Source organism: Mesocricetus auratus, unplaced genomic scaffold (genome assembly GCF_017639785.1).
Source record: "Mesocricetus auratus isolate SY011 unplaced genomic scaffold, BCM_Maur_2.0 Super-Scaffold_100014, whole genome shotgun sequence".
NCBI lineage: Eukaryota > Metazoa > Chordata > Mammalia > Rodentia > Cricetidae > Mesocricetus > Mesocricetus auratus.
Window position 1 is genome coordinate 19,295,477 of NW_024429197.1, and position 24,666 is coordinate 19,320,142.

Genomic DNA, 24,666 nt, shown 5'->3' on the forward strand with positions numbered 1-24,666 from the left:
GGAACTGTTTGAAATTTCTGGTAGACAAACCCCCCCTTGACTGGGGCCCTTTCCTTCTCCCAGCATGAGATTCCGGGGGAAATTCCCATTTTCTTGGGGTCCATCGGTTTAATAATAGTTTATAGATTGAGAGACACAGGCGTCTCTTTAGAATTTCTTCATTTTTGTCCAGCCTGTTGTAGCATCCTATAAGTATATAATTCAAAGACATTCTGTTTGTGACTATGATATACAAACAATTCATGGAAAATCCAGTATACAGAAGAACAAGACAAGGGGAAGGAGGGAGGGATGGGGAAAAGACCTGGCTCAGTTGGTAGAGTGCTTGCCACTTCTGAGTTGGAAGTAACATTGTCTATCTAGTGCATACAGAAAGAAGTAACATTGTCTATCTAGTGCATACAGAAAGAAGTAACATTGTCTACCTAGTGCATACAGAAGGAAGTAACATTGTCTATCTAGTGCATACAGAAGGAAGTAACATTGTCTATCTAGTGAATACAGAAAGAAGTAACATTGTCTATAGTGAATACAGAAAGAAGTAACATTGTCTATCTAGTGCATACAGAAAGAAGTAACATTGTCTATCTAGTGCATACAGGAAGAAGTAACATTGTCTATCTAGTGCATACAGAAAGAAGTAACATTGTCTATAGTGCATACAGAAAGAAGTAACATTGTCTATCTAGTGCATACAGAAAGCCCCAGACTCAATCTCCAGCACCACTGGCTCACATCAGTCACAGTCCCAGCATTTAGGAGATGGAGAAAAAGAATCAGAAGATAAAGGTTATTGGAGGACAACCTGAGCTATATGAGACTGTCTCAATAGAGAGAGAGAGGAAGAGAGAAAAGAAAGAAAGAAAGGATGGAAGAAAGAAAAAGAAAGAAAGAGAGAGAGAAAGGAAGGAAGGAAGAAAGAAAGAAAGAGGAGGGAGAGAGGAAGGAAGGAAGAGTGTTGGCAACCTTTAATCCCAGCACTTAGCCGGGTTGTGGTGGTGCATGCCTTTAATCTCAGCACTCGGGAGGCAGAGGCAGGCGGATCTCTGTGAGTTCGAGGCCAGCCTGGTCTACAGAGCAAATTCCAGGAAAGCCTCCAAGATAATACAGAGAAACCCTGTCTTGAGTAACCAAAAAACAAAACAACAACAGCAACAACAAAAAGACAACTGACAAAAGAAAGCATTTATTGGGTTTACAGTTTCAGACCATCATGGTAGAAAGCATAGAAGCAAGCAGGCAAGCATGGACTGGTGCTGTAGCTGAGAGCTCACATCTGACCCACAAATGGAAGCAAAGAAAAGGAGCTAAGTGGGAATGGTGTGGGCTTTTTAAACCTCAAAGCCCAGTTCCAGTGACACTATTCCTCCAACAAGGCCACACCTCTTAATCCTTTCCATACAGTTCCACCAACTAGGAATCAAGTATAGGAGCAAATGAGCCCATGGGGACATTCTCATGCAAACCATTACACATGGCTTCTCACATTTCAGGCACAGCCTGGCTTATTCAGGTCTCCACTCAAATATGGATTCCTTTCAAGTAGGTTTTTTGTTTATTTTGCTTTGTTTGTTTTGTTTTTGACAGAGTTTGACCTCCCTGTATAGCTGAGGCTGGCACTGAACCTCTAGTGACCACCTTTCAACCTCTCCAGTACAAGGACTGAAGGCATGTACTATCCTACCAGGTTTACATGATGCTAGGGACTAAACACATGGTTCCCTGCACATTGGGCAAGTATGATAGCAAGAGACAGGCATTCTCAGACCCCAAGTAATCTTAGAGATGTGGAGATCCAAAGTCCAGGTCAATTAACCCAACCCAATCATGTGGTGGCAAGTGTATTTTCAGTGTGACTCTTACCCTGGTGGTTCCTAAGACTTCACCATTGGTGCAGACTTGGAAGGAGAGGCAGGTAGATCTCTGTGAATTCAAGACCAGCCTGGTCTACAGAGTGAATTACAGGCTATTTAGGGCTACATGGGGAAAAAGAAAACAAGTGTATAAAAGCTGGTAACTGAGAAGTAAAGGAAAATTAACCGAATATTAGTGTCAGCACTGTGAAAAAATATCCTTGCCCAGTTTGTAATATGAGCAGAGGGGCTGAGGATGCAATTCAGTGGTAGAGCACTTGCCCGGAATACACAGGTCCTGGGTTCAATCCCAGACAGATAGAAAGAAAGGAATAAACTATGAGTCATCCTGACCATATGAGATGCACCATCCAGTTAATTCTGACACTTAACTAGTAATGCAGGCTCATTTTATTTTTTAGTGTTTTTTTTCCTAATTTTATCATTATGTATTTAAGTGTTTGCCTGCATGTATGTCTGTGCTTCATGTGTGTGCTCAGTTCCAAAAGAGGGTATCAGATCCCCTGGAAGTAGAGCTACAGACATTTGTGAGCTGCCACATTGGGTGCTCTGGAAGAACAGCTGGAGCTTTTAGCCACTGAGACATCTCTCGGGTCCCAGGTTCATTTTGTAAGTGCGGCTCACATACATTATGACTGCCCTATGCTTACAAAGTAGCTCATAACAGAACTGATGTTTGAACCCACACTTGCTTGGTCCCTTCATCTGAGTTTTAACCGTGTTACCTGGCAATCTGGCAGAAAGGAGAGAGCTAACTCCTCAATGATGATAGAAACGGCTCCAGCAGCCCCCATACCAGCAGAGAGGAGGAGGTACAGAACAGCCCAGGAGCCACAGAAAGAAAGCCCAAGGTACCTAGTACAATAGTAGGATTCTGTACCCTGTGACAGAGAGAGATGGAGTGACCTCTGGTGGCCTAAGAAAAGCTACACTCCTGTGCCACGCAGAGAGCAGGTAAGCAGTGGGTATAATTGTAGACAATAGAAAGGGAGTATAGGAGGCACACCTTAGCTGCTACCAGGTCATTACTCTGCCTTTGCTCCATATTTCTGGAATTTTCATGGCATTCAGCAATATAAATTTTTCTTTTGCCTTTTTTCTCTCTTTTACTTATCATTTATTAACTCTCTATTTATTCCTCGTCAGTGGTGACATAGAAGTCTGTGTACGCTGGGCGTTTGTGGCACACGCCTTTAATTCCAGCACTCGGGAGGCAGAGGCAGGCAGATCTCTGTGAGTTCGAGGCCAGGACAGCCTCCAAAACAATACAGAGAAACCCTGTCTCGAAAAAAAAAAAAAAAAAGAAGTCTGTGTGCTGGGGAACCCTTGGCTCACAAGAAATCCTGAGCTTGTACCATTGAGATGGCTCAGCAAATAAAGACCCATGGCACCAAACCCGATGACCTGAATTCCATCCCCAGAAAGCACATGAGAGAAGGAGAGAAGTCCTCTGACTTCCACACAATTGTCATGATATGCACATACTGACATTTAAATAAATACATATATGTGTTAATTTGATCTTTTTAGATTATACATATATTTTTTACATTTATTTATTACATATACAGTGTTCTGTCAGAAAAGGACACCAGATTGACTTGTAGATGGTTGTGAGCCACCATGTGGTTGCTGGGAATTGAACTCAGAACCTCTGGAAGAGCAGTCAGTGCTTTTCTAAGCCACCTCTCCAGCCCCCTAGATTATTATTCTTTTTTTTTTTTTTTTTTTTTTTTGGTTTTTCAAGACAGGGTTTCTCTGTGGCTTTGGAGGCTGTCCTGGAACTAGCTCTTGTAGACCAGGCTGGCCTCGAACTCACAGAGATCCACCTGCCTCTGCCTCCCAAATGCTGGGATTAAAGGTGTGTGCCACCAACGCCTGGCCCCTAGATTATATTTTTATCAGATATTCTTCAGTTAACAATTTTTGCTTGATGTTGTTATTTTTTATGTGTGCATGAGTGCATGTGTGCGTGCGTGTGTATGATGTGCCTGTATGAGTGCTGACACGTGCATGCCACAATTCATGTGCAGAAGTCAGAGGACACCTTTTCTCTTTCTTCCATGGCTTCCAGGAATCAAATTCAAGTCATCAGGTTTGCATAGCAAGTAGTTTTACTCACCGAGCCATCTTGCATATTTATAAGATGTTTTCATGTATGTAGCTGTCATTTGTTTACTGTATGGCTATTAAAAGTTATGTCTTTTATTGTTACACCATTAGTCAATTAAGTCTTAGTACTTTAGATTCCTCTTGAAATCTGTGTTGCCTCTCTGACTCTCCCTGCATTTGCTTTGCCAGATAATCCTTGTTTACACCTTTATTTATTTAACATAAAAAACATTATGTGAATAGGTATTTTTCATGCATATATGTCTGTGTACTATGTACTATACGAGTGTTTGGCTCCCACCAAGATCAAAAGAGGGCATGAGACCTCCCGGAGACTGGAGTTACAGACAGTTGTGAGCTGCCATGTGGATTCTAGGAATCAAACCCAGATTCCCTGGAGAAGCAGCCAGTGCTCCTAACTGCTGAACTATTTCTCCATCCCTTAACTTGTTTTTTTTTTTTTTGAGACACAGTCATGCTATGTACCCCAGATAAGCCTTACATTCACAATCTTCCTGTCTCAGCCTCCCTAGTGTTGAGGTTACAGGTCAGCCATGCAGGGGTCCAAATCTCTCTGTGCTATCTGTTCTGCTTCTCTAACTCTATGGTAATAGATATTGAATCCAGTTACTCCACCACTGCTGCTGTGTTCCAAGTTCACTTTTGTCATTGTTTGTTTGTTTTAGATAGGGTTTGATACATTGTTTAAGGCTGGTCTTAAACTTCCTCTTTAGTCTAGGCAGACCATGAACTTGTAATTCTCTGATTCAGTCTTTTAGCTAGGATCACAGGACTTTACCATACATACTGTGTGGCCATCTCTGTGTTTCGATTCTTTTTCTTCCTTCCTTCTTTCCTTCCTCCCTTCCTCCCTCCCTCCTTCCTTCCTTCTTTCCTCCTTCCCTCTCTCCCTCCCTTCCTTCCTTCCTTCCTTTTCTTTTTTAGACAAGGTTTCTTTCTTTGTGTAACCTTGGCTATCCTAGCTCTTTAGACCAGACTGGCCTCAGGCACTCAAATCCTTTTCTTATACACAGTGTTTAGTTGTATTGGTACTAAGCTCAAACTGACAGTTTCTTTCAGTGGGAAAATTCCATTCATTTGCTCTGAATGAAATCAAATATGGTGCCTCACAGGGCAGAGGTAGAATTGCTTTGCAAATTTGGGACTAGCCTAGGTTATATAGCAATACCTTGTCTCAAAATTAATAGTAATCATTAACAACTTGAGACTACTTTATTTCTGCTAAGTTACTCTGTATTTATATTTATTTTACCTTGCTAATTTCACTTTATTCTTTTCTCTCTTTGTATCTTTGTATTGATCAAATTTTATTCCTTCGCCTTTTTTCTTGTTAAAAAATTTTTGTGGTGTGTGTGTGTGTGTGTGTATGTGGTGTTCATGCACATATGCACACTGAACTTGGAGCTAGGCCTGCGGCAGAAAACCCCAGCAGCTTCCTGTCTCCACCAATCCTTTTAAGCACTGGTATTAAAGGTCCATGGGTAGCCACACTAGGTGTTTTGTTTTGTTGAGACAGGGTTTTTCTGTATAGCCCTGGCTGTCCTGGAACCCATTCTGTAGACCAGCCTGACCTTGAACTCAGAGATCTGCCTGCCTCTGTCTCCCCAGTGCTGGGATTAAAGGCATGCACTACAACCACCCAGCCACACTAGGCTTTATGTGGGCCATGAGAATCTGCACTTACATCCTCATTTGTGCAGCATTTTTACCAACTGAGCCATCTCCTCCACCATCCCTATCTATCGTTTTGTTGTGTTTGAGACAAGGTCTCATGTAGCCCAGGCTAGCTTCAAACTCTGATGTAGCTGAGAACCTGAACTCCTGATACACCTATCTCCACCTCCTATGTGCTGGGATTACAAGTGTGTGCTTACCACATCCAGTTTGGTTTGGGACAGGGTCTATCTGTGTATTTTGAGCTAATGTCAAACTTAAGGTCCTTCTGATTCAAGTGCTGTGGTTATGGGCATAAGCCACCACACCTCTATTATAGTCAATTTTTTTATTTTATACACTTAAGAACATTCATAAAGGTGAGGCTCTCAAGAAATAAAGGGGCTAGTGAGATAGTTCAGTGAGTTAAGGCACCTGCCACCAAACCTGACAAGACAATCCCTGGGACCCACGTGGTAGCAGGAGAGAAATGACTTCCACTCACTCATTCATGTACCCACACATACAAAATTTCTCATGATATAGCTCTGCAAAAATCGAAAGCCTAGCAGTAACATGTAAACCCTACCACCCCTCGCTACACTGAGATTCCCTAGGATTTGCTGATTCCATCTCCTTACCTTCACTTACCTGCACCTGCTTTCCGTAACAGCTTGCAGGTCATTACCCATTTTAGTGATGGGAGGGACACAAGTGGTATAGGTGTAAGGAGATCTTATTTTCTGTTTTGAAACAAAGTCTTATAGTCCAGGCTGCCCTCCCACTTGCCAGGTAGCTGAGGGTAGCCCAAATGTTCCTGTCTCCACCTCCCAAGTGCTGGGATTACAGGCCACCACACCTGGCTTCAACACCCTCCTTTAAAAAGCAAAACAAAACAATTTTCTCCTGTGTATATTTCTCATCTCTTCCAGCTTGTTCTCCACAGTATAGCCAGTAATCTTTTCAAATGTAAATCTAACCACAAACTTCTAGTTGTTTTCTCTCTGATTTCATTTATGGTCTTACCATAGCCCCTTGAGACTCCTTTGGTTCCTTCAACATTTTTAGTTTGGATTCCTTCTGTCATAGGCTTTTCTATATGCCATCTCTTCTTGGAGGAGAACCCTCTTTTAGCATACTTACCTGATACTCATTTTCAGCTCTTAACTCTAATTCTGCTTCTTCAGTTTTCATTGACTCCAGGATATGTTAAGACTCCCAGCTGTATGTTCTCACATCCTGCCCTTTTCCTTCCCAGCACTTGTCACAGATATAATTAGATATATGTTGTTGTGACTGTTTCATTAGTAGCTGTCATCTCTAGAAGACTAGAAAATCTTGGGGGGCAGGAAGTAAGCCTCTTTCCATCCAAAGTATCTCCAACCACAAAAGCTTGATAGCGTAATGCCTTACACATGGAGATACTCAATTACGTGTGTGGGGTGCATGCATATACATGCCTAGTCAAATGTCTGTATAAGTTACAACAAAGTTGACCTGGAGTGTGGTGACCTCATAAGGATTGAGTTTCCATCCTGTCAGAGCAGCCCATCCACCTCCCTCAAAGGCAACTATCTGGTTGGGCCGCTGTCGTCTGCAACATAAAATAGGATATACCACCTACTTGTTTGGCTTCTGAATCATCTGAAACCACCCTCATTCAGCAATGTGGTCTATCAACTTTCAGAGATAGAATAATAATTGCCATTTATTCATTTGACTAATATTTATTCTGTGTCTATTCCCAGCTGCATCCAAACACTGAGCGGGTAATGGGGAAACACGGATGAATAAGGCTTCCTTATTATTCTCAAGGCATGTATGGTTTTGAAGCAGTCAGACATATATGCAAATTATAGCTTCCTCTGTGAAAACACTAATATTCCAAGGCACGCTAAATGTTTTAAAGGATCACAGAGTGACTATCAAAGCACTTAGCAAAACCCTAGCTGAAAGAGGCGTGTTTAGAATGACTACCCAAGGGACATACTTTTCACATCTTCTAATCTCTCACTTTGGATCTGTTTATACCACAAGAAAACAATTGACTTGGAGCTCTTAAACAAGTCCCCTTAAAAAATAACCATCATTAAGTGGCTTTTCATGTCCTTGGCTTTTATTGAACATAAGAAACAGCCATACAAGTCGTCTTGAAAGCTTAATTACATTGTTCAGTTTCCCAATAAAGTCATGAGAGTCTACCTTTAGAATTAAGTGATACACAAAACAAAATGATGGTCTGTGTCCTCTGGTGAACTGATTCCTTTCAGATAACATCTATTTAGCTTCACTATGGTTTCATTTCTTCTTGGCATCCAAGAAGTTCAGAACTTAATTTTAAATTCAGTTATGGTTATTTAATGCCAAGATAATTGTGTTCTTTTTCTTTAGTTCTACTATTTGTTTTGGGGTTTGTTTGGGGATTTTTGTTTGTTTGGTTTGGTTTTTCAAGGCAGAGTTTCTCTGTGGGTAGCTCTGGCTGTCCTAGAACTCCTTCTGTAGACCACGCTGGCCTCAAACTCACAGATATCCACCTGCCTCTACCTCTGCCTCCTGAGTGCTGGGATTAAAGGCATGCGCCACGGGTGGATCTCTGTGAGTTCCAGGCCAGCCTGGTCTACAGGAGTCTAGGACTGGCTCCAAAGCTCCAGTGAAACCCTTTCTTTAAAACAAACAAACAAAAAGTGTGCACCACCACTGCCTGACTTAGCTTTAGCGTTTTATTTATAGCATTTAGTTTAAGCCACCTTTACATCTATATAGACAACAACTGTGGTTAAATAAACTTAGCAGGGGCAAGAGCTCATGGGTAGTGTGCCTGGCGAGGCTCAAGGTTTGAACCTCAATCTGGCAAAAGGAAACAGAAAACCAGCAATTTGCTATGCCGAACCATATTAGAATTGTTTCTTATATTTTACAAAAATAAATGTGAAAATACATGACCTATGTTATAATCTTGAGTTTGTAGAAACGGAAGAGGACTCAGAGAAAAACAACCAAAAAAAAAGGACTTTAAAAAAATAAGAAGTAGCAGCAGAAGAGTGGAGGTAGTATGCCTCTTCTATAACCCAAATGAAGTACAGCCATCTTGGCTATTAGAAATGCGTATCTTAAATTTGGACTGTTCTGGGAAAGTCCATTACAAAGATATGTTGATGCTACATTACAGGAGTCATGACCAATATTATATGAATAATTACAAAAAGGCTTTGAATGGGGTGGGGGACCAGATTGCTCCCTCTGTTGATGTGTTTGAAAGCACTGGAGTTACTCCCAAGAAAAATAACAACCAGTTTCTAAAAGCAGAACCTCCCTGTGTTCTATTCATTTTGCAGAAGATCAAAGCACTTAACAGTGCGGCAGAGAATCTAGATGGACCAGAGGAAGAACCTGCCTGAGTTGCCAAGTCAGATGAGGAAGACAACTGCCAAATCAGCTACCAGGGGAAGTTCCTAACATTCTGGTACCACTTGCTTAGACGGTTTAAGCCAGAGAGTTCTCTGGTAGGTTTTTTTTTTTTTTAATTCTTTTGCGTAATATATCCATTTAGTGAGCTGATTAATCTCTAAATACATTCACTCGTAGCACACCTCTTCCAATTTTGCCCATGACTGCATGCACAGTGTTCGTGGATTAAATAAAGCCTATCCTCAGATAACCCGACTATGTTTGTGAAGATTTCCTGGGACTCGGCGAAAAGCCCTTGATAACCCTTTAGAATCACCTCTTTTATCGGGGACAAGGGCTGCCCAAAAGCAGGTCACGCGGCCACCGGGAACCCCGGGTCTCCCTGGGTCTCTCCCATCCCCCCCCATCCCCTGCCGCGCAGGTGCGAAAGACCTCCGAGGCCACCCCGGCAGAGCCGGTGAAGGGGGGCCCTGGGAGGGGCGGGGGCGGGGGCCTTCCCAGTGTTGCTAGGCGACCACGCTCTCCGCCCAGACCGTCCCACTTCCTCCGCAGGGGGGCGCCGCGGCCCGAGCCCAGGCCTGAGGACCTCCTAGAGAAGACCTCTTCCGGCTAAGCTCCCCTCCGCCGGGCGGTGGCGCATGCCCGTGACGTCACAGGAGGCGGGGCCAGCGCGGCTGCCGGGTGCCGGAGGCGCCATTGGAGCCGGCTTAGCTTGGGAGCCGTAGCTCAGGAGTTGGTTCCTGGGCCGCCGTTGTTACCGCGTCTGCGTCTAGTCTCTGGCCCCTTCGCGGGATGGCGTGCGGGGCGACACTGAAGCGACCTATGGAGTTCGAGGCGGCGCTGCTGAGCCCCGGTTCCCCGAAGAGGCGACGCTGTGCCCCTCTGCCCGGCCCCACTCCGGGCCTCAGGCCCCCGGACGCCGAGCCGCCGCCGTTTCAGATGCAGATGCCGTCTACGAGTCTCCAGCAGCCTGCCCTGCCCGGCAGCGAGCGTCGCCTTCCAACTCCCGGTAACCTGGGCTGCTGCTGCGGACTTGGCAGGAAGCCAGGCCGGGGCGTGGGGGATGGGGAGGGTGCGGGGGTCGCGGACGCCGACCGAAATCACCTCAGCACTTCATCTCGGCCTTAGGAGAAAAAGGAACTGGGGTGCTGCTGGGCTCGGTTGCTTCCGGGGACGAGAGACATCCGGGAAGGGCAGTGGCCCCACAGTGTGGGTTTTCGGGGTTTCCTGCACCTGGAGAGCCTGGAGGGATGGGCACCAAGATGAGGTGGGGATACCCCTGCCTGCCGAAAGCTCCCCTTGTCCCTGAAGCCCCTCCTGCCTCTGCTGTACGGAACCTCCCAGCAGATCCAGTGGGCCATGGAAAATTGGATTCTGCTCACGAACCCAGCCTTGTGTGGGGCGGGAGACCGATTAGAGGGGAGGGGGCGTGAGTGTGTGCGGCGCCGCACCTTGCTGGAGCTTGTAGGGAGACTTGATTTCTGGAAGTCTTTAGGGATCAGGAACCACCCAGCAGTCATGGAATATGATTTCAACCCATTTCTTAGAGGGACTGGCCATGTTTTATTGTATGGCTATTGTCTCGTGTATGGTTTGAAGTGGGTAGTTGGTTGGCTAGTATTTGGGAATCCTTCAGTATACAAAGATTTCGTACCATGAATTCAGATATCTAATACAGTGACTTGACGTGGGTAAGGCACTTCATTTTAGCCAAGGCAAAAGGAAGGACTCATGTGACAGTAAAGATACCTATCGTATTGCAGGAGGAGGAGGGAAAGAGCTTCAGCAAATTTAAAGGGATCACAGAAATGAGCCCTCAAAAGTGAGTTTGGTCAGGTCGTTTCTTTGTATTTTTCTTCTTATTCTTCAAGCGTTAACAAAACCTGTAATCCCTTTAACTCATTTTTTTTCTTCACCTTTCAGTCGCTAGTGCCTTCAGTTTTCATTTCCTCCTTCCTCTGCATATCCACTCGAGGATATTTGCTGCCACCAGCAGACCTCGCTCAAGTTTATCTCTGCCTGTGTTCACTTCTTAGTCCTAGAGTTTAAAGCAATACCAAACATTTCCTTTAAACGGTGTCTCTGCCCTTTCCTCTAGACTCACTTTGCAGCGTCTTTCCCTTTGAGTTTGTTAATCCCAATATAGTCATTTCCTTTGCTGATGTGTGACAGTGTCTCACTTGGTAGACAGGGTGGCCCAGGCCTGTCTTGAGCTCAGCACTTCTCTTGCCTCAGCCTCACAAGTACAGGAATCACAGACTTGAAACCCACCATGGCTGATTCCTGTAATCGTTTCTAAATAGTCTCACTTCTATTACCTATTCTGACCCATCGTGGAATCTTTTCAGTTTAAATGCCCTGGTGACTTAAAATAAAATATAACCTTATGCACAGAATGGCTGAACACTGGAAGTTTTTTGTTGTTGTTGTTCTTTTGTATTTTGTTTTTATTTTTTGTTTTATGGAGGACCCCAAAAGCGGAGGAAGGCAGGGCTGAGGCAGGAAGATTAAGTTTTATTTCTTTTTTTCAAGATTTATTTTTATGTGCATTGGTGTTTTGCCTACAAGTATGTCTGTGTGAGCATACCATATCCCATGGAACTGGAATTACAGACGGTTTGAATTTGGGTCCTCTGGAAGAGCTGCCAGTGCTCTTAACCCCTGAGCCATGTCCCTAGCCCCAGAAGTTTTATTTCTTCAGTACTTAATTTTCTGTACCATTTGGGTTGTGGTTCAGATGACCTCAGTTTTAAAGACTATTGTTAAATGTGTTCAGAGACTGAATATGGCAGAATTCTGTAATGAGGCCTCTCTTTTTGCTGTTGGGGTGCTGGGTTTGGAACCCAGAGCCTCAATCATGGTTTGGGGAAACTAAATGCCCAGAACTCTTGTCAACATTTTTTTTAAACTTTAATTTATTAAACACAACCCAACTCCGTGTTTCTTAGTACTTATTGTCAGTCATGAAAGAAATGTGAAGCAGTAATACATTATTTAATGCTTTTTATCTTAAGTGAAAAATGCCTTCTGGATTCAAGGGTAAAATAGGAGAGATGTTGTCAGTTGCTCTACAAATAGAATAGGCAGGTTTGGCACTCTGTACTGTAATCTCAGCACTTGAGAAGCAAAACCAGGATTGCTACAAGCTCAGGGTCAATCTGGTCCATATAATGAGTTCCAAGCTACCTGAGTCTTATCCATACCCTGTGACAGAACACAAAGAGAGAGAGAGAGAGAGAGAGAGAGAGAGAGAGAGAGAGAGAGAGAGAGAGAGAGAGAGAGAGAGAGAGAGAGAGAGAGAGAGAGAGAGAGAGAGAGAGAGAGAGAGAGAGAGAAACACAATGATATCACCTAAGGGGGAAATGAATTTAACAATCTGATTTTTAAAATTTCCTTCTCTTCTTCCTCCTCCTCACTTTTTTGAGGGTTTAGAGGGAAAGAGACATGTAGTAGATGCCTAAGGATGACTGGACTCAGAGCCTCCTGAGCTCTGGGTTTCAGGCATGTGTTGCATGATTTTTTAATCAGTCTGACTTTATTTGGATACCACTTGTTTATTGCTTGTAGCCAAGAATGAGTTTGAATTCCTGTTCTTCCTGCCTCTGTCTCCTCTGTACTGAGTGGGATTGCAGATTTCTACTACCATGCCTGCCTTAGGGTTGAGGTTTTTTTTTTTAATTTTTAAAGGTTTTATTTATTACATATACAGTATTCTGCCAGAAGAGGACACCAGATTGAATTGTAGATGGTTGTGAGCCACCATGTGGTTGCTGGGAATTGAACTCAGGACCCCTGGAAGAGCAGTCAGTGCTCTTAACCTCTGAGCCATCTCTCCAGGCCGGGGTTGAGGTGTTTTATTTGTTTGTTTGTTTTTTGGAGGAGGTGGGGGACAGATGACAAAGTTATTTTAGGTAGCCCCGGTTAGCTGGAACTCAAAAAAGCTCCACTTGCCTCTGCCTCACGGATGCTGGGATTCAACTTGTGCTCTACCATGCCCCACACAGGACAGAGTCTTGAAAGGTCTTTACTTGTGGCTTGTAGTAGCTCAGAAAAGTTTGGGGAAGGAATTTAGCCTGATAAATAAACTGGAAGCTAAAAGCTAAATAATAGAATTGAGGATTAAAAGCATAAGAAATTTGCATTTTTAAAAATAAATGCTGCTTCTTGTTTTAGGTGGTCTTCCAAAGAAAATTGCACCAAGTTCTTCCTGCATAGATTGTAGTTGAAACTTGGGCTTGGTAGTGGACCCTGCTAGCCTCTAAGTTGTGTGTTCCCATTGTTCACTTTGCTGTGCAGCAGGCAGCTGGGGCTCAGTAGAGCGCTTCTGCCCTCAGACTGTCCTTTCTTGTTTCATAGCAGTTGCTTCCATCCTTGTATTGAGTGAATCTGGCAGGTGTGCATTTGATGAGTAGGACTTAAAAAAAAAGAAGCTTCCCTGTATTCAGGGATCTAGAGGCTGGATTCATGGTTGTGTTAAAGAAAGACATTATTGTGTTTGTCCTAAGTTTAGGCAGAATTAGTTTAACTAGATGTGCAACTCCTGGACCATACATACCATCGCCAGCACCATTATTCATTCTGTGATTTTGATTCTCATTACCTGTTCAGATAGGCATTTCGCATTTACATTGAATAACTAAACTAAAGATGTGGAATGACTTCCTAAAATTACTCGTAGCAAACAAAGTGGCATTGTCAACACCTTACACCCCTGACAAGTATGGTTAAAACAGACTGTGCATTGGAACAATTTCAGCTGAGGAATATAATTTCCTGGTTTTTAGATAAGTCTGTGTAACACTGACTGGTCTGGAACTTGTTAAATAGGCCAGACTGGCCTCAAACTTTGAAGTGATTCTCCTGCCCCCATCCCCACTTCCCTATACTGGAATCCCACAGCTATTCATCACCATAGATGCAGTCTCTGCTTTTGTTGTGGGGGGCCTTTATATTATATGGAGAAGGAATACAGTATTATGCCACTGGGTATATAAACCTGAAACCCATATGCTTTTGGACTCTTGTTTCCAGGAATATGATTTTATAGTTGCTAATTGGTATTTCCTGCATGTTGGCAAATTCAGTTTGTGATGACTAACTCAGAATAATTGAGTCCTAGCAAACACTGTTATAGTATCACCTTTTTTGTTTTTCTGGTGCTGTAAATTGCATGTGAAGCTAGTGCTTTACCTGAGCTGTATCCTCAGCTCTCATTTTACTTCTTAAGATAGAGTTTTGCTGAGGTGCTTGGACTGTCCTTCAACTTACTGTATTTTCCAGTATAACCTTGATCTTGGAATCCTCTTGCCTGGGCCTCCAGAGAAGCTGGAATTTCAGGTTGATTTGGGATCATGAGAGGCTTGAGAACATTTGTTTGTTTTGAGTCAGGGTCTCATTCAGCCCAGGCTGACTTTGACCTAGCTGTGATCCTCCCGTTTCTGTTCCCCAGTCACTGAGATCACAGTCAGGGGCTACCAACCCAGCTTGTTTTTTGAGCCCAGACTGTTCTCAAACTCTATGTAATTGAGGATGACTTTGGATCCTTGATTCTCCTGCCTGCATCCTTCCAAGTGCGGAGATTACAGGGATTGGCTTGCTACCACACCCAGCTTGGAGACTATTTTAAAGAACTTATTTTTATTTTTAATTATGTGGGGGTTCTGTTGTTTGTTTGTTTTTTTGTTTTGTTTTCAAGACAGGGTTTCTCTTTGTAGCCTTGGCTGTTCTGGAACTCACTCTGTAGACCAGACTGGCCTGGAATTTACAGAGATCCTCCCAAGTGCTGGAACTAAAGGTGTGTGCCACCACTGCCTAGAAACACTTTTAATAAGCCTTGATAATCCAAACAGTAGCCCTCAGCTCCTTCCCTGTTGTGTGTCCAGACATAATGGTTTTTGCTATGTACCACCTTCTAATGGGACAAAAACTTAATTGTTAAAAGACCTTTAGTGATAAGAGACTCATCCATAATACTGTGTTTTGTGAAAATGTAAAACTTAACTGAGCTAAGATAGGGTGGTTGCTGTAAGTTTAAGCTCTTTGAAACTGTTTCTCAAAGAGCCAAACAATGGTAACACGCCTTTAATCCCAGCATTTGGGAGGCAGAGACAGGCAGATCTCTGAGTTTGAGGACAGCCAAGACTGTTACATGGGGAAACCCTGTCTCAAAAAACAAAAAGAAAAAGAAAATGGAGAAGGGGATCATCAGGAACTGTACAACAGGATCAAGACCAGCCTGAGCTACATAAGAATCTGTCTCCAGACACAAAACAAATTAAAAATAACAGCATGGCTTATTTTACTTTAAATTGTAGCAGTGAATTCAGCAAAATTCAGGTCTGACTTGCTTGTTTGACACAAGAAAAAAAGTAAAGGAAACTGCATGAGATGCTTCACCAAAACAGCTATTATTTTAGGATTAAACTTTTATGTGTTTGAGTGTTTTCCTGCATGTTTGACTGTGTACCACTTGTGTGCCTGGTACCGTAGAGGCCAGAAGAGGACTCAGATTCTTTGAAACTGGAGGTAAAAGACCACTGTGAACTCCCATATGGATGCTGGGAATCATCCAGATTTTCTGGAAGGATAGTCAGTGTGCTTAACTGTTGATCCATTTTTCCAGTCCCTATTCTAGGCATTTAAAATGTTTTTAAATGTATTATGTTGTGTGCATGATACATGTGTTTTATGTCAGGGAACTGAGCTCAGGGCACCAGGCTTGCACAGCAAACACCTTTATACACTGAGCCATCTCACCAGCTCCATAAATAGTCAGAATAAGAACACTGTATCTTGAGCTATAGGACTGATTTGCATACTGTAAACATTACCTGTTAATAACATAGGATGAAAAAGAGATTACTACCTGTATGATACAGGGAATATTTTAGTCAGAATATCTTATTTGTCTGGGGATGTAACTCATTGGTAGAGCACTTGCCTAGTGTTGAAAAGACTTGGGGTTTGAACCCCAGCATCTTGTAGAATAAAATAATAAGACCTTTCTTGCCTGTCTTCTCAAGCAAGTTTTTATAGGTGGGAAGTTGGAAGAAATGACCACAAAATGAATGCTCACATTTATTTTCTTTCTTTCTTTTTTTTTTTTTTTTTTTTCTAGAGCAAATTTTTCAGAACATAAAGCAAGAATATAGCCGTTATCAGAGGTGGAGACATTTAGAGGTTGTTCTTAGTCAGAGTGAAGCCTGTACTTCAGAAAGCCAGCCTCCCTCCTCGGCACTCACGGCACCAAGTTCTCCAGGTAAGCATGCATTGGTATTGAAAATCTATTTTCAGAACTTGCGAGCTGCGTTTTGTGGTGCACATTTGTAATCCTGGCATATTTAAGAGGCTAAGGCTAGGATTATGCATTTGAAACCATCTTGTGATATATAGCAAGACCCTAGCTCAAAACAGTTTGCCTCTCTTTAGCTGCAGATGTCCTTTAGCCACCTGTGCTGTGTTGCTAAGTACTGTGACAACCTGACAATTTAGACAGGAAGGTTATGGTTTCAGCTGATATTGTCCTTCGTGGCAGCAGAGGCTTAGGGAAGTGGCTCTATTTGTGCAGTAAGCTTTTGGCTTCTTCATATGGTGCAGACCAGGAAATGGGGGTGACATGGAACCAGATATAAACTTCAAAGGCCTGTCACAGTGACCTATTTGCACCTGCTGGGGCCTCATCTTCTGAAGACACCACAGCCTTCAAAATAATGCCACAAGTTAGGGAACAAGCACTTAAATAAAACATGAGGCTGAAGGGGATGTTCTAGATTCAAACCATGACATGGAACTAAGGTATTTTTTATCTAATGTTTGCTTTGAGTTTTTGTTTTTGGCTTGGACAAGTGTCATTTATTGTAGTGATTTATTTGTTTGTTTGTTTGTTTGTTTGTTTATGTGCACTGGTGTTTTTCGTGCATGTGTGTGTGTGTGTGTGGAGGTGTCAGATCCCCTGGAATTGCTAGTACAGGCAGCTGTGAGCTGCAATATGGGTGCCGAGGAATGAATCTGGTCCTCTGAAAGAACAGCCAGGACTTAACTACTGAGCCATCTTTCCAGCCCCTGGGCAAGTTGTTTTTAAGATAGGGTCTCACCATGTAGCCCTGGCTGGCCTGATACTCCAAAGATCCTCTTACCTTTGTCTCCTGAGTGCTGGAATTAAAAGTTGTGTGCCACCATACCTGGTCCCTATTTTTGTGTTGAAACAAGGTCTCAATATGTAACCCTTGCTAGTCTGGAACTCAATATACAGACCAAGCTGTCCTCCAACGTGTGGGAATCTTTTTTTTTTTTTTTTTCTTTTTTGGTTATTACGAGACAGGGTTTCTCTATATTGTTTTGGAGGCTATCGGTCCAGCCCGGCCTCGAACTCACAGAGATCCGAGTGCTGGGATTAAAGGCGTGCGCCACCACCGCCCGCCCGGCACGTGTGGGAGTCTTGCTTGCTGACTACACCTTTGAGCCATCATGCCCAGTAAGGTTAAAAATCAAGTGATTATATGCAGTAATCTTATTTTAGTCAGTTACATAAATAGTAGTCATATGTGGCCTTGTATTGGTTATGCAACTGTAGGAAATTTGTTTTAGAAAGTTCTGTTGGACAATCCTGTTTTGTAACCTAGACACGTGGTTTGTGGGGACAGTGCTCTAAAATCTCAGGATTTGAGGTTGTCTCTGTCACTTAGTGAACTAGACTTGCCTGCTGTGTCCCTGTAAATGGGCAACAGGCCAGTGTTGCAAACCTCTGTGACCTAAAATAGTTGAAAAGTTTGTTTCCTTAAATTACTCAGTTTCTCTTCTTCCTTTTCTTTTTTTGGGGGGTGGGTGGGGGAGTGGAATTTCAAGACAGGGTTTCTCTGTATAACCCTGGCTGCCCTGGAACTCGCTCTGTAGATCAGGCTTCCTAGCAAAAAGATCCACCTGCCTCTGCCTCCCGAGTGCTGGGATTAAAGGTGTGTGCCACCACTACTCAGATAGTAACATAATGTTAAAGTAGTAGAAAATGTGCGTAGAGAAATGATTACAAATGATAAGTGACTAGATGTTTTGGTCATGTTTTATTTGTAGAGGAAAAAAATACTTTGTTTGGTTTAAGAGGAAAAAGCCACAAAAATATGTTTTAAGGTGGTAAGCAGCTTAAATACTAACAGGAATGAAGAAACAGATTCTATACTGACTTCTGAGGTTCTTGGACCAGGGCTACAGCGTCATCTTTTGCTGATTTATAAGACTGCTATTTTACCATCGCCTGGCAGGAAGTCCTGTGGAATCTGTTGCTCCAGAACCAGGTTGTTGCTTGCTTCTTTTTAGCCTCACTTCCAAACTAGAAGCTTGCTATAGCATTGTCCCTCCCATTTCTTCTGAGTGCTCTGAGTGAGCTTATTTGATAAAACCTGTTCAGATCTGAAATCTTAGCTCCCAAGAAGCTAAAAATGGCAGTTTTGATTTCCAATGGCCTCTGCTGGTAAAGTAACAAGGAAAATGAGAAACAGGCCTATAGGTAAGAGATTCATTACTAAGTAGCACAGAATAACCTTGACCCCCAATTCCTTATCCTTTTGCCTCCACCTTGGAAGTGCTGGGTTTATAGGAGTCTGATTAGTCACAAAAGGAGCATGAGGTGTAATGACTGCCTCAGTTGGTAGAGTGCTGACCTCGAATGCATGAAGCCCTGGGTGGGATTCCCAGCACCAAATAAAACCAACACTGTAACCCAATACTTGGGAAGGTAGAGGCAGAAGGATCAGGAATTAAAGGTTATTTGGGGGTACTAACAATTTCAAGGCCAGCTAAGCCTGGACTTTTTGAGACCATTTCCAAATGATAAGAGGTTAATGTCAGTGACTTGTTTTATATTGGTCCTGAATCTCAGACTCCTGTAACTTATAAACTCATTTGTGGATCCTAAAAATAGAAGATAGTGTATTTTTGGTGTTTGTTTTCCAATCAGATGTATCTAACCTGATGTCCATTGGGTCCACATGTGCTCCAGGGTAGTTGTGAATGAAGTCCAATACCAAATCATGAACTTAATTTAAACATTATGATTGGCAGGGTGTGGTATTGGACACCTTTAATTCCAACATTCAGAGGCAGAGACAGGTGGATTGCTAGGAGTTCCAGGTGAGGGAGGGAGGGGGAGAGGGAGAGGGGAGGGAGGAGAGGAGAGAGATCTGGGCTGGGGGCTTCAGCTTTAAGCTTTAGTTGTGGTCCATTATGGGGTGAGTGTGAGCCCAGCTAGCACACAACATATATCTGTTCCCCTGTTCCTCTGCTTCTAGAGCATAGACCAGGCCGGTAGCTCCAGCTGTACAGGGCATGTAGGGGGACCTGAGTTTGAGTCCCCAGAACTTAGGAAAGTTGTTCCTTCTGAACCATGGAACTGCAATGTGGGTTATAGGCATGTGCCACTGCATCCGGCTTATGTTTTTGCTCTTGCCAGGTTCTTCCTGGATGAAGAAGGACCAGCCCACCTTTACCCTCCGACAAGTAGGGATAATATGCGAGCGGCTGTTAAAAGACTATGAAGATAAAGTCCGGGAGGAGTACGAGCAGATCCTCAGTACCAAGCTCGCAGGTAGGCTTCCTGCAAGAGAGCACTGTTGTGAGCACTACGGCTACTCTTTGGTGGTGTCACAGGTGTTACGTACACATATGAAAGAACTCATTTACATTTCTGAAAGCAGATAAGCCAAGCTCTACATGTAAGACTTTTCCAGAAGTATAGGCAGTGAGCAGGCCACCAGCTGGTAACAGGTGGTTGGCTTATGGCACTGACTTCCTAACAGGTGTCAGGATCGGTGCAGTGCAGTGTTGCCAGCATGTTCAAACTTCTGTGTTGGAGTCTCTTTGTGATGTAGAAGTTGAGCACTCTTAGGTTTGGAAGGTATGATAGAAAAAGTAAGTATAGGTCAGCTGAGGTTGGAAAAAAGGTAGTTACTAGTAATGACAAGTAGAGCCTGTGTGATCAAGAATAGTAATGGGACTAGAGATGACTCAGAGTGCTTCCTGCTCTCCCAGAAGACCTGAGTTCAATTCCCAGTACCCATCCTGAGTGACTCAAGACCACTTATAATTCCAGCTCTGTCTAATCCAACACTCTTCTAGACTCCAAAGGTGTCTGCATTCAAATACACATGCACACATATAATTTTAAAAATAATAAAAATAAATCTGGAACTTACTATGTGGACCAGGCTAGTCTTGAACTCTTTTTTTTTTTTCCTTCCCTGAGGCAGGGTTTCTCTGTATTGTTTGGAGGCTGTCCTGGAACTCATTCTGTAGACCAGGCTCTGTAGACCAAGCTAGCCTCAAACTCACAGAGATCTGCCTTACTCTGCCTCCTGAGTGCTGGGATTAAAAGTGTGTGCCACCAACGCCCAACTAGTCTTGATCTCTTGAATTAACTGAAGGAATGGGATTCTAAGCATGAGCTACCACCATTCTCAGCTTTTTAAATTTTTTTTTTTTTACCTCACCCATTTGCTTAGGCAAGCCCTCTGTTACTGATCCTACTGTAATCCCACTCATTGATGTTTTCATTTTGTAATGAAGAAAGGACTTCAGGACTTGAAGTTCACACATCTTTTTCTGGAAGACCTTGGGCAGTGGATTGAATTGCAGGAGAGTAAAGGGGGTGTTTGAGTAGAGAATGCAAACAGGGAAGACAGATGTCATCCTGCTTTCTAAATTGCCTGGAATGTTAAGGATGAATTTCTGGGATAAGTATATGCTATTTATTATATCTTCACAGAACAGTATGAATCTTTTGTGAAATTCACACATGATCAGATTATGCGGCGATATGGGACAAGGCCAACAAGTTGTGAGTATACCAAGTTTTTCTTTACAATCTCCAAGTTTGGGGCTAGAGGGATGGATCATGAGTTCACTGGCTGCTCTTCCAGAGGACCCGGAGTTCCATTCCTAGCACTCACATGGCAGCTCTCACATGGCAGCTCACAACTGTCTGTAATCCAGGTCATACAGACATAAATGCAGGCAAAGCACCAATGCACATAAAATAAAAAAATTTAAAGTTTTAGAATTTCGCTGGGCGGTGGTGGCGCACGCCTTTAGTCCCAGCACTTAGGAGGCAGAGGCAGGCGGATCTCTGTAAGTTCAAGGCCAGCCTGGTCTACAGAGTGAGTTCCAGGACAGCCTCCAAAGCCACAGAGAAACCCTGTCTGGGAAAACCAAAAAAAAAAAAAAAAGAAATTCTAAACATTTTTTTGTTTGTTTTGTTTTAGAATTTCTAAGAACAGGATTTTGCTGGGGGAGGGGGGTGTTTTATGTCCTGAGAGCAAAAGGCCCTGAGCTGTTGCTCTTTCAGAGGACTCCAGGCCAGGTCCCAGTATCCACATGGATGACTCACAAACACCTACAACTTCAGTACTAAATCTGATGCCTCCTTCTGATCTCTTGAGGGCACCTGGTGCACACACAAAGTACACAAACATAAATGCAGGCAAAACACTCATATATTAAAATAAGTAAATCTAAAAGTAAATATAAAGTGGCTAAGATACTTTTGTGTCCAGTACAATGTCAAACCAGCATATCATAATTTCACATCATCCTCACAGTATCCTTTGAGATGGAACTTTTAATTAACCCCATTTTATTGGTAAGCACAATACTTAGAGATGTTAGCTAATTCGCTCAAGTTTTCAAGGATTGCTACCTATGGTTATCTGACTCTAGCACCAGTCTCTTTGTTAATATATTTTCTCCAGAAAGGTGGATCTGGTTAGTTTATGGAAATTGATTTATCCAACAAGTGGTCAAGATTTCTTTTTTGTTTTGTTTTGTTTTTGTTTTTTCAAGACAGGGTTTCTCTGTGTAGCTTTGGAGACTGTCCTGGAACTAGCTCTGTAGACCAGGCTGGCTTCGAACTCACAGAGATCCGCCTGCCTCTGCCTCCCAAGTGCTGGGATTAAAGGTGTGCGCCACCAACGCCCGGCTGTGGTCAAGATTTCTTAATTCTCAATATTTGAAATATTTGAGACAGATTTGTTAAATTCTGCCATTTAAGTGGAGTGCTACCATAGCATGCTCTGATCATTTGCTGCTAGTGTATGTTTTAAAAAGCATGAGACCAGCACTCAGGAGGCAGAGGCAGATGGATCTCTGAGTTCGAGGCCAGCCTGGTCTACATAGTGAGTTCCAAGATAGCTTCCAAAACAATACAGAGAAACCCTGTCTCAAAAAAACAAAAAAAAAAGCATGAGACTACACCTTCATTGTTCTTTCTGTTTGTCTTTTAACCCTCATTTGCAGATGTATCCTGAAGCCTTCTTGCCTATCTGGGTACCAGGTGTGACCTCAAGAGATGGCTGCTGTACACTTTTTGCAACTGGTTTGATATCACATTTCAGCTCCAACTTTGCATCCTGAGAACACATAAATGTTCCTGCAGGTTCCATTTTATACAACTTGAAAGACCTTAAAACTTTCTGGTTGCCACAAGCATATCTTTCTTTTCTGCTCATCCACTAAACAGCTGTACCCTACCGTGATAGGTTTTCCAAGCAAAAGTACCTGGAGCAGCAGTTTAGCAAAGAATGCCTTCAGTGGCACTCAACACGTGGAGTTTCCCCAAGCACAGCTCTGTGAGAAGTGTGTGAGTGTGTGCGTGTGTGTGTCTGTGTGTTTTAAGTTATTATTTGTATTGTGCAAAACTTTTTTTGATCTTGGGGATTCTGGCTGTGAATTTGATGCACGACAATTATGGTTAGAAACATTTTTTTGGTCTACAGAAGATCATTAATGTTTGATGACCATATAAGTTGTAACAGTGGATTGTTTTATGTATAGGTATTATCATTAAATACAGGGACTGTTTCCAGGCACAGAATTTGAATAATAAGTTAGGATGGACATTAGACATGATTATGATGATGTAGGGAAGGTCTGCAGTCCTGAATCTGCAAATACATGGTGAGAAATTAGAACAAACTGGAGATGGGACATCAACACATGGACTCTGCCTAGCTGTGCTGGAAAATACTTTGACTCCAAGCCTTAAAATACCCTGTGGAGTCTGAGCTCACCTCATTCATACAGTCAAGGAGCTCCCTGGACCCTGGACTTCTACAGGGAAAAGTTCTCCCCTGGAGCGGAACATCAGGGTGTGCTCAGCATAACACAGGGGAGTGCAAGGCGGGGCCAGGCCTTGCAGCACTGCTGCATGGGAGGAGCCACTTTACCTTCTCATCGGGTTCAACAACGAATCTGGATCTTTTGTCCAGGTTCCCCCAGACTCCCCTAAGGTGTCCGTGTTCAACTGTTAGAGCTTGGTTTTGGCGCCTCCCTGCCTGAAGTTGCTTGTTCTCTACCTTGGTCCCGAGGCTGTGAGCAGAAAGCAGCCTCTCCTTTGAGGAGGTGGGAGTTACATATACATTTATTTTTACTGTGACTTGTTCAGGACCACATTTAACAAAATGCCTTGTTTCCTTTACTATTGTTTTGGAAAGGAAAGTTTTATTAAATTGTTTTAGTTTGAATATAGAATAGTTTTATTAATTACGGCTTTATTTTGGAAAACTTGAGTTTTGATTCAAATGTTTGCCAATGCCTTCCAAAGTAAGGTGATATTCAGAGACAGTTGTTGAGATCCGATGGCTTACGGACATTTCTGGGGTATTCATATTTGAAGATTCCTTATTAATGAATGTCTTTGACTTAAATCTAACCAAAAACTGCAACATTATTCTTTGTACATTTTCATTATATAGTGTTAACAAGCTTAGTTGCAAACAAATAAAATACTTAAGCTATTTGTTTACCTTGTCTTCTTGGTACTGTGATAATGTGTATTCAGATAACTCTCTAAGACTGCTATAACCATTTCCATAGTTCAACAACCTGTTGAAGATTTATAAACTCCTCAAGCCCACCATCACTTTTAGTAATTAAAGAATGGTTGACTCACCTGAAGCACAGCTTGTTTCATCTCTTCTTTCTCTGGGGTAGTTACGAGTTCCTGAAGCAAGCCTTAGTAATGATTGTGGTGGGTGGCTAAAGGTCTATGAGGATACCAAGGTCCAAAGGCTGTTTCACCCAAGGCCCATTAGACACCACTGTGCTGCGCTCCCTTCTAAGCTCCTGTAAGCTTCTAGCTAAGAGGTATTTTCAGAAATTACCATCATGCCACCCTCTTAACTGCTTGCAGTGCCTACAGATTCTTAGATTATCCATCCGCACCACTTTGGAGTATGAGACCATGATAATTGGCATTAGGGAATTAAGGCCACACATTGGGGACCTGGAATCCTGTTGGTCTTTGAAGTTCAAGGTCATCCTTGGCTGCATAGTATTCAAGGCCAACCTGGACTATGTGAGTTCATAAGACCCTGTATGTGTATGTGCGCAGACGTGTGTGTGTGTGTGTGTGTGTGTGTGTGTGTGTGTGTGTGTGTGTGTGTGTGTGTGTGTGTTTTAAGGGTATTTCCCAGATAGGGAGATTCTATTGTTCTATGGAAATCCTGCCTTAAGAATAAAACCTATTAAAAAAAAAAGAATAAGAACAAAACCTACAAAAACTACAAGGATGCATTGGAATGTATAATTTCAGAAAACCTGTCCAGGAAGCTAAAGT

At 42.9% G+C, this 24,666-nt stretch overlaps 1 protein-coding gene across 1 annotated transcript; it reads left to right on the forward strand.

Moving 5' to 3' along the window:
- The first annotated feature begins 9,725 nt into the window (after window positions 1-9,725).
- On the forward strand, window positions 9,726-24,005 carry Akirin1 (akirin 1). The gene is made up of 5 exons (XM_040756682.1): window positions 9,726-10,077; window positions 16,186-16,326; window positions 19,510-19,644; window positions 20,821-20,892; window positions 22,347-24,005. The coding sequence occupies exons 1-5, from the start codon at window positions 9,861-9,863 to the stop codon at window positions 22,355-22,357; spliced, it is 576 nt and encodes a 191-aa protein (XP_040612616.1). The 5' UTR covers window positions 9,726-9,860; the 3' UTR covers window positions 22,358-24,005.
- The last annotated feature ends 661 nt before the right edge of the window (window positions 24,006-24,666 follow it).

Excerpts from the sequence above, each read along its gene's own strand:
- Akirin1 (XM_040756682.1), top strand. The coding sequence starts at position 9,861 with ATGGCGTGCGGGGCGACACTGAAGCGACCTATGGAGTTCGAGGCGGCG. Across the intron at positions 10,078-16,185 it reads GCGTCGCCTTCCAACTCCCG|AGCAAATTTTTCAGAACATA; the intron begins GTAACCTGGGCT and ends TTTTTTTTCTAG. Across the intron at positions 19,645-20,820 it reads CCTCAGTACCAAGCTCGCAG|AACAGTATGAATCTTTTGTG; the intron begins GTAGGCTTCCTG and ends ATATCTTCACAG.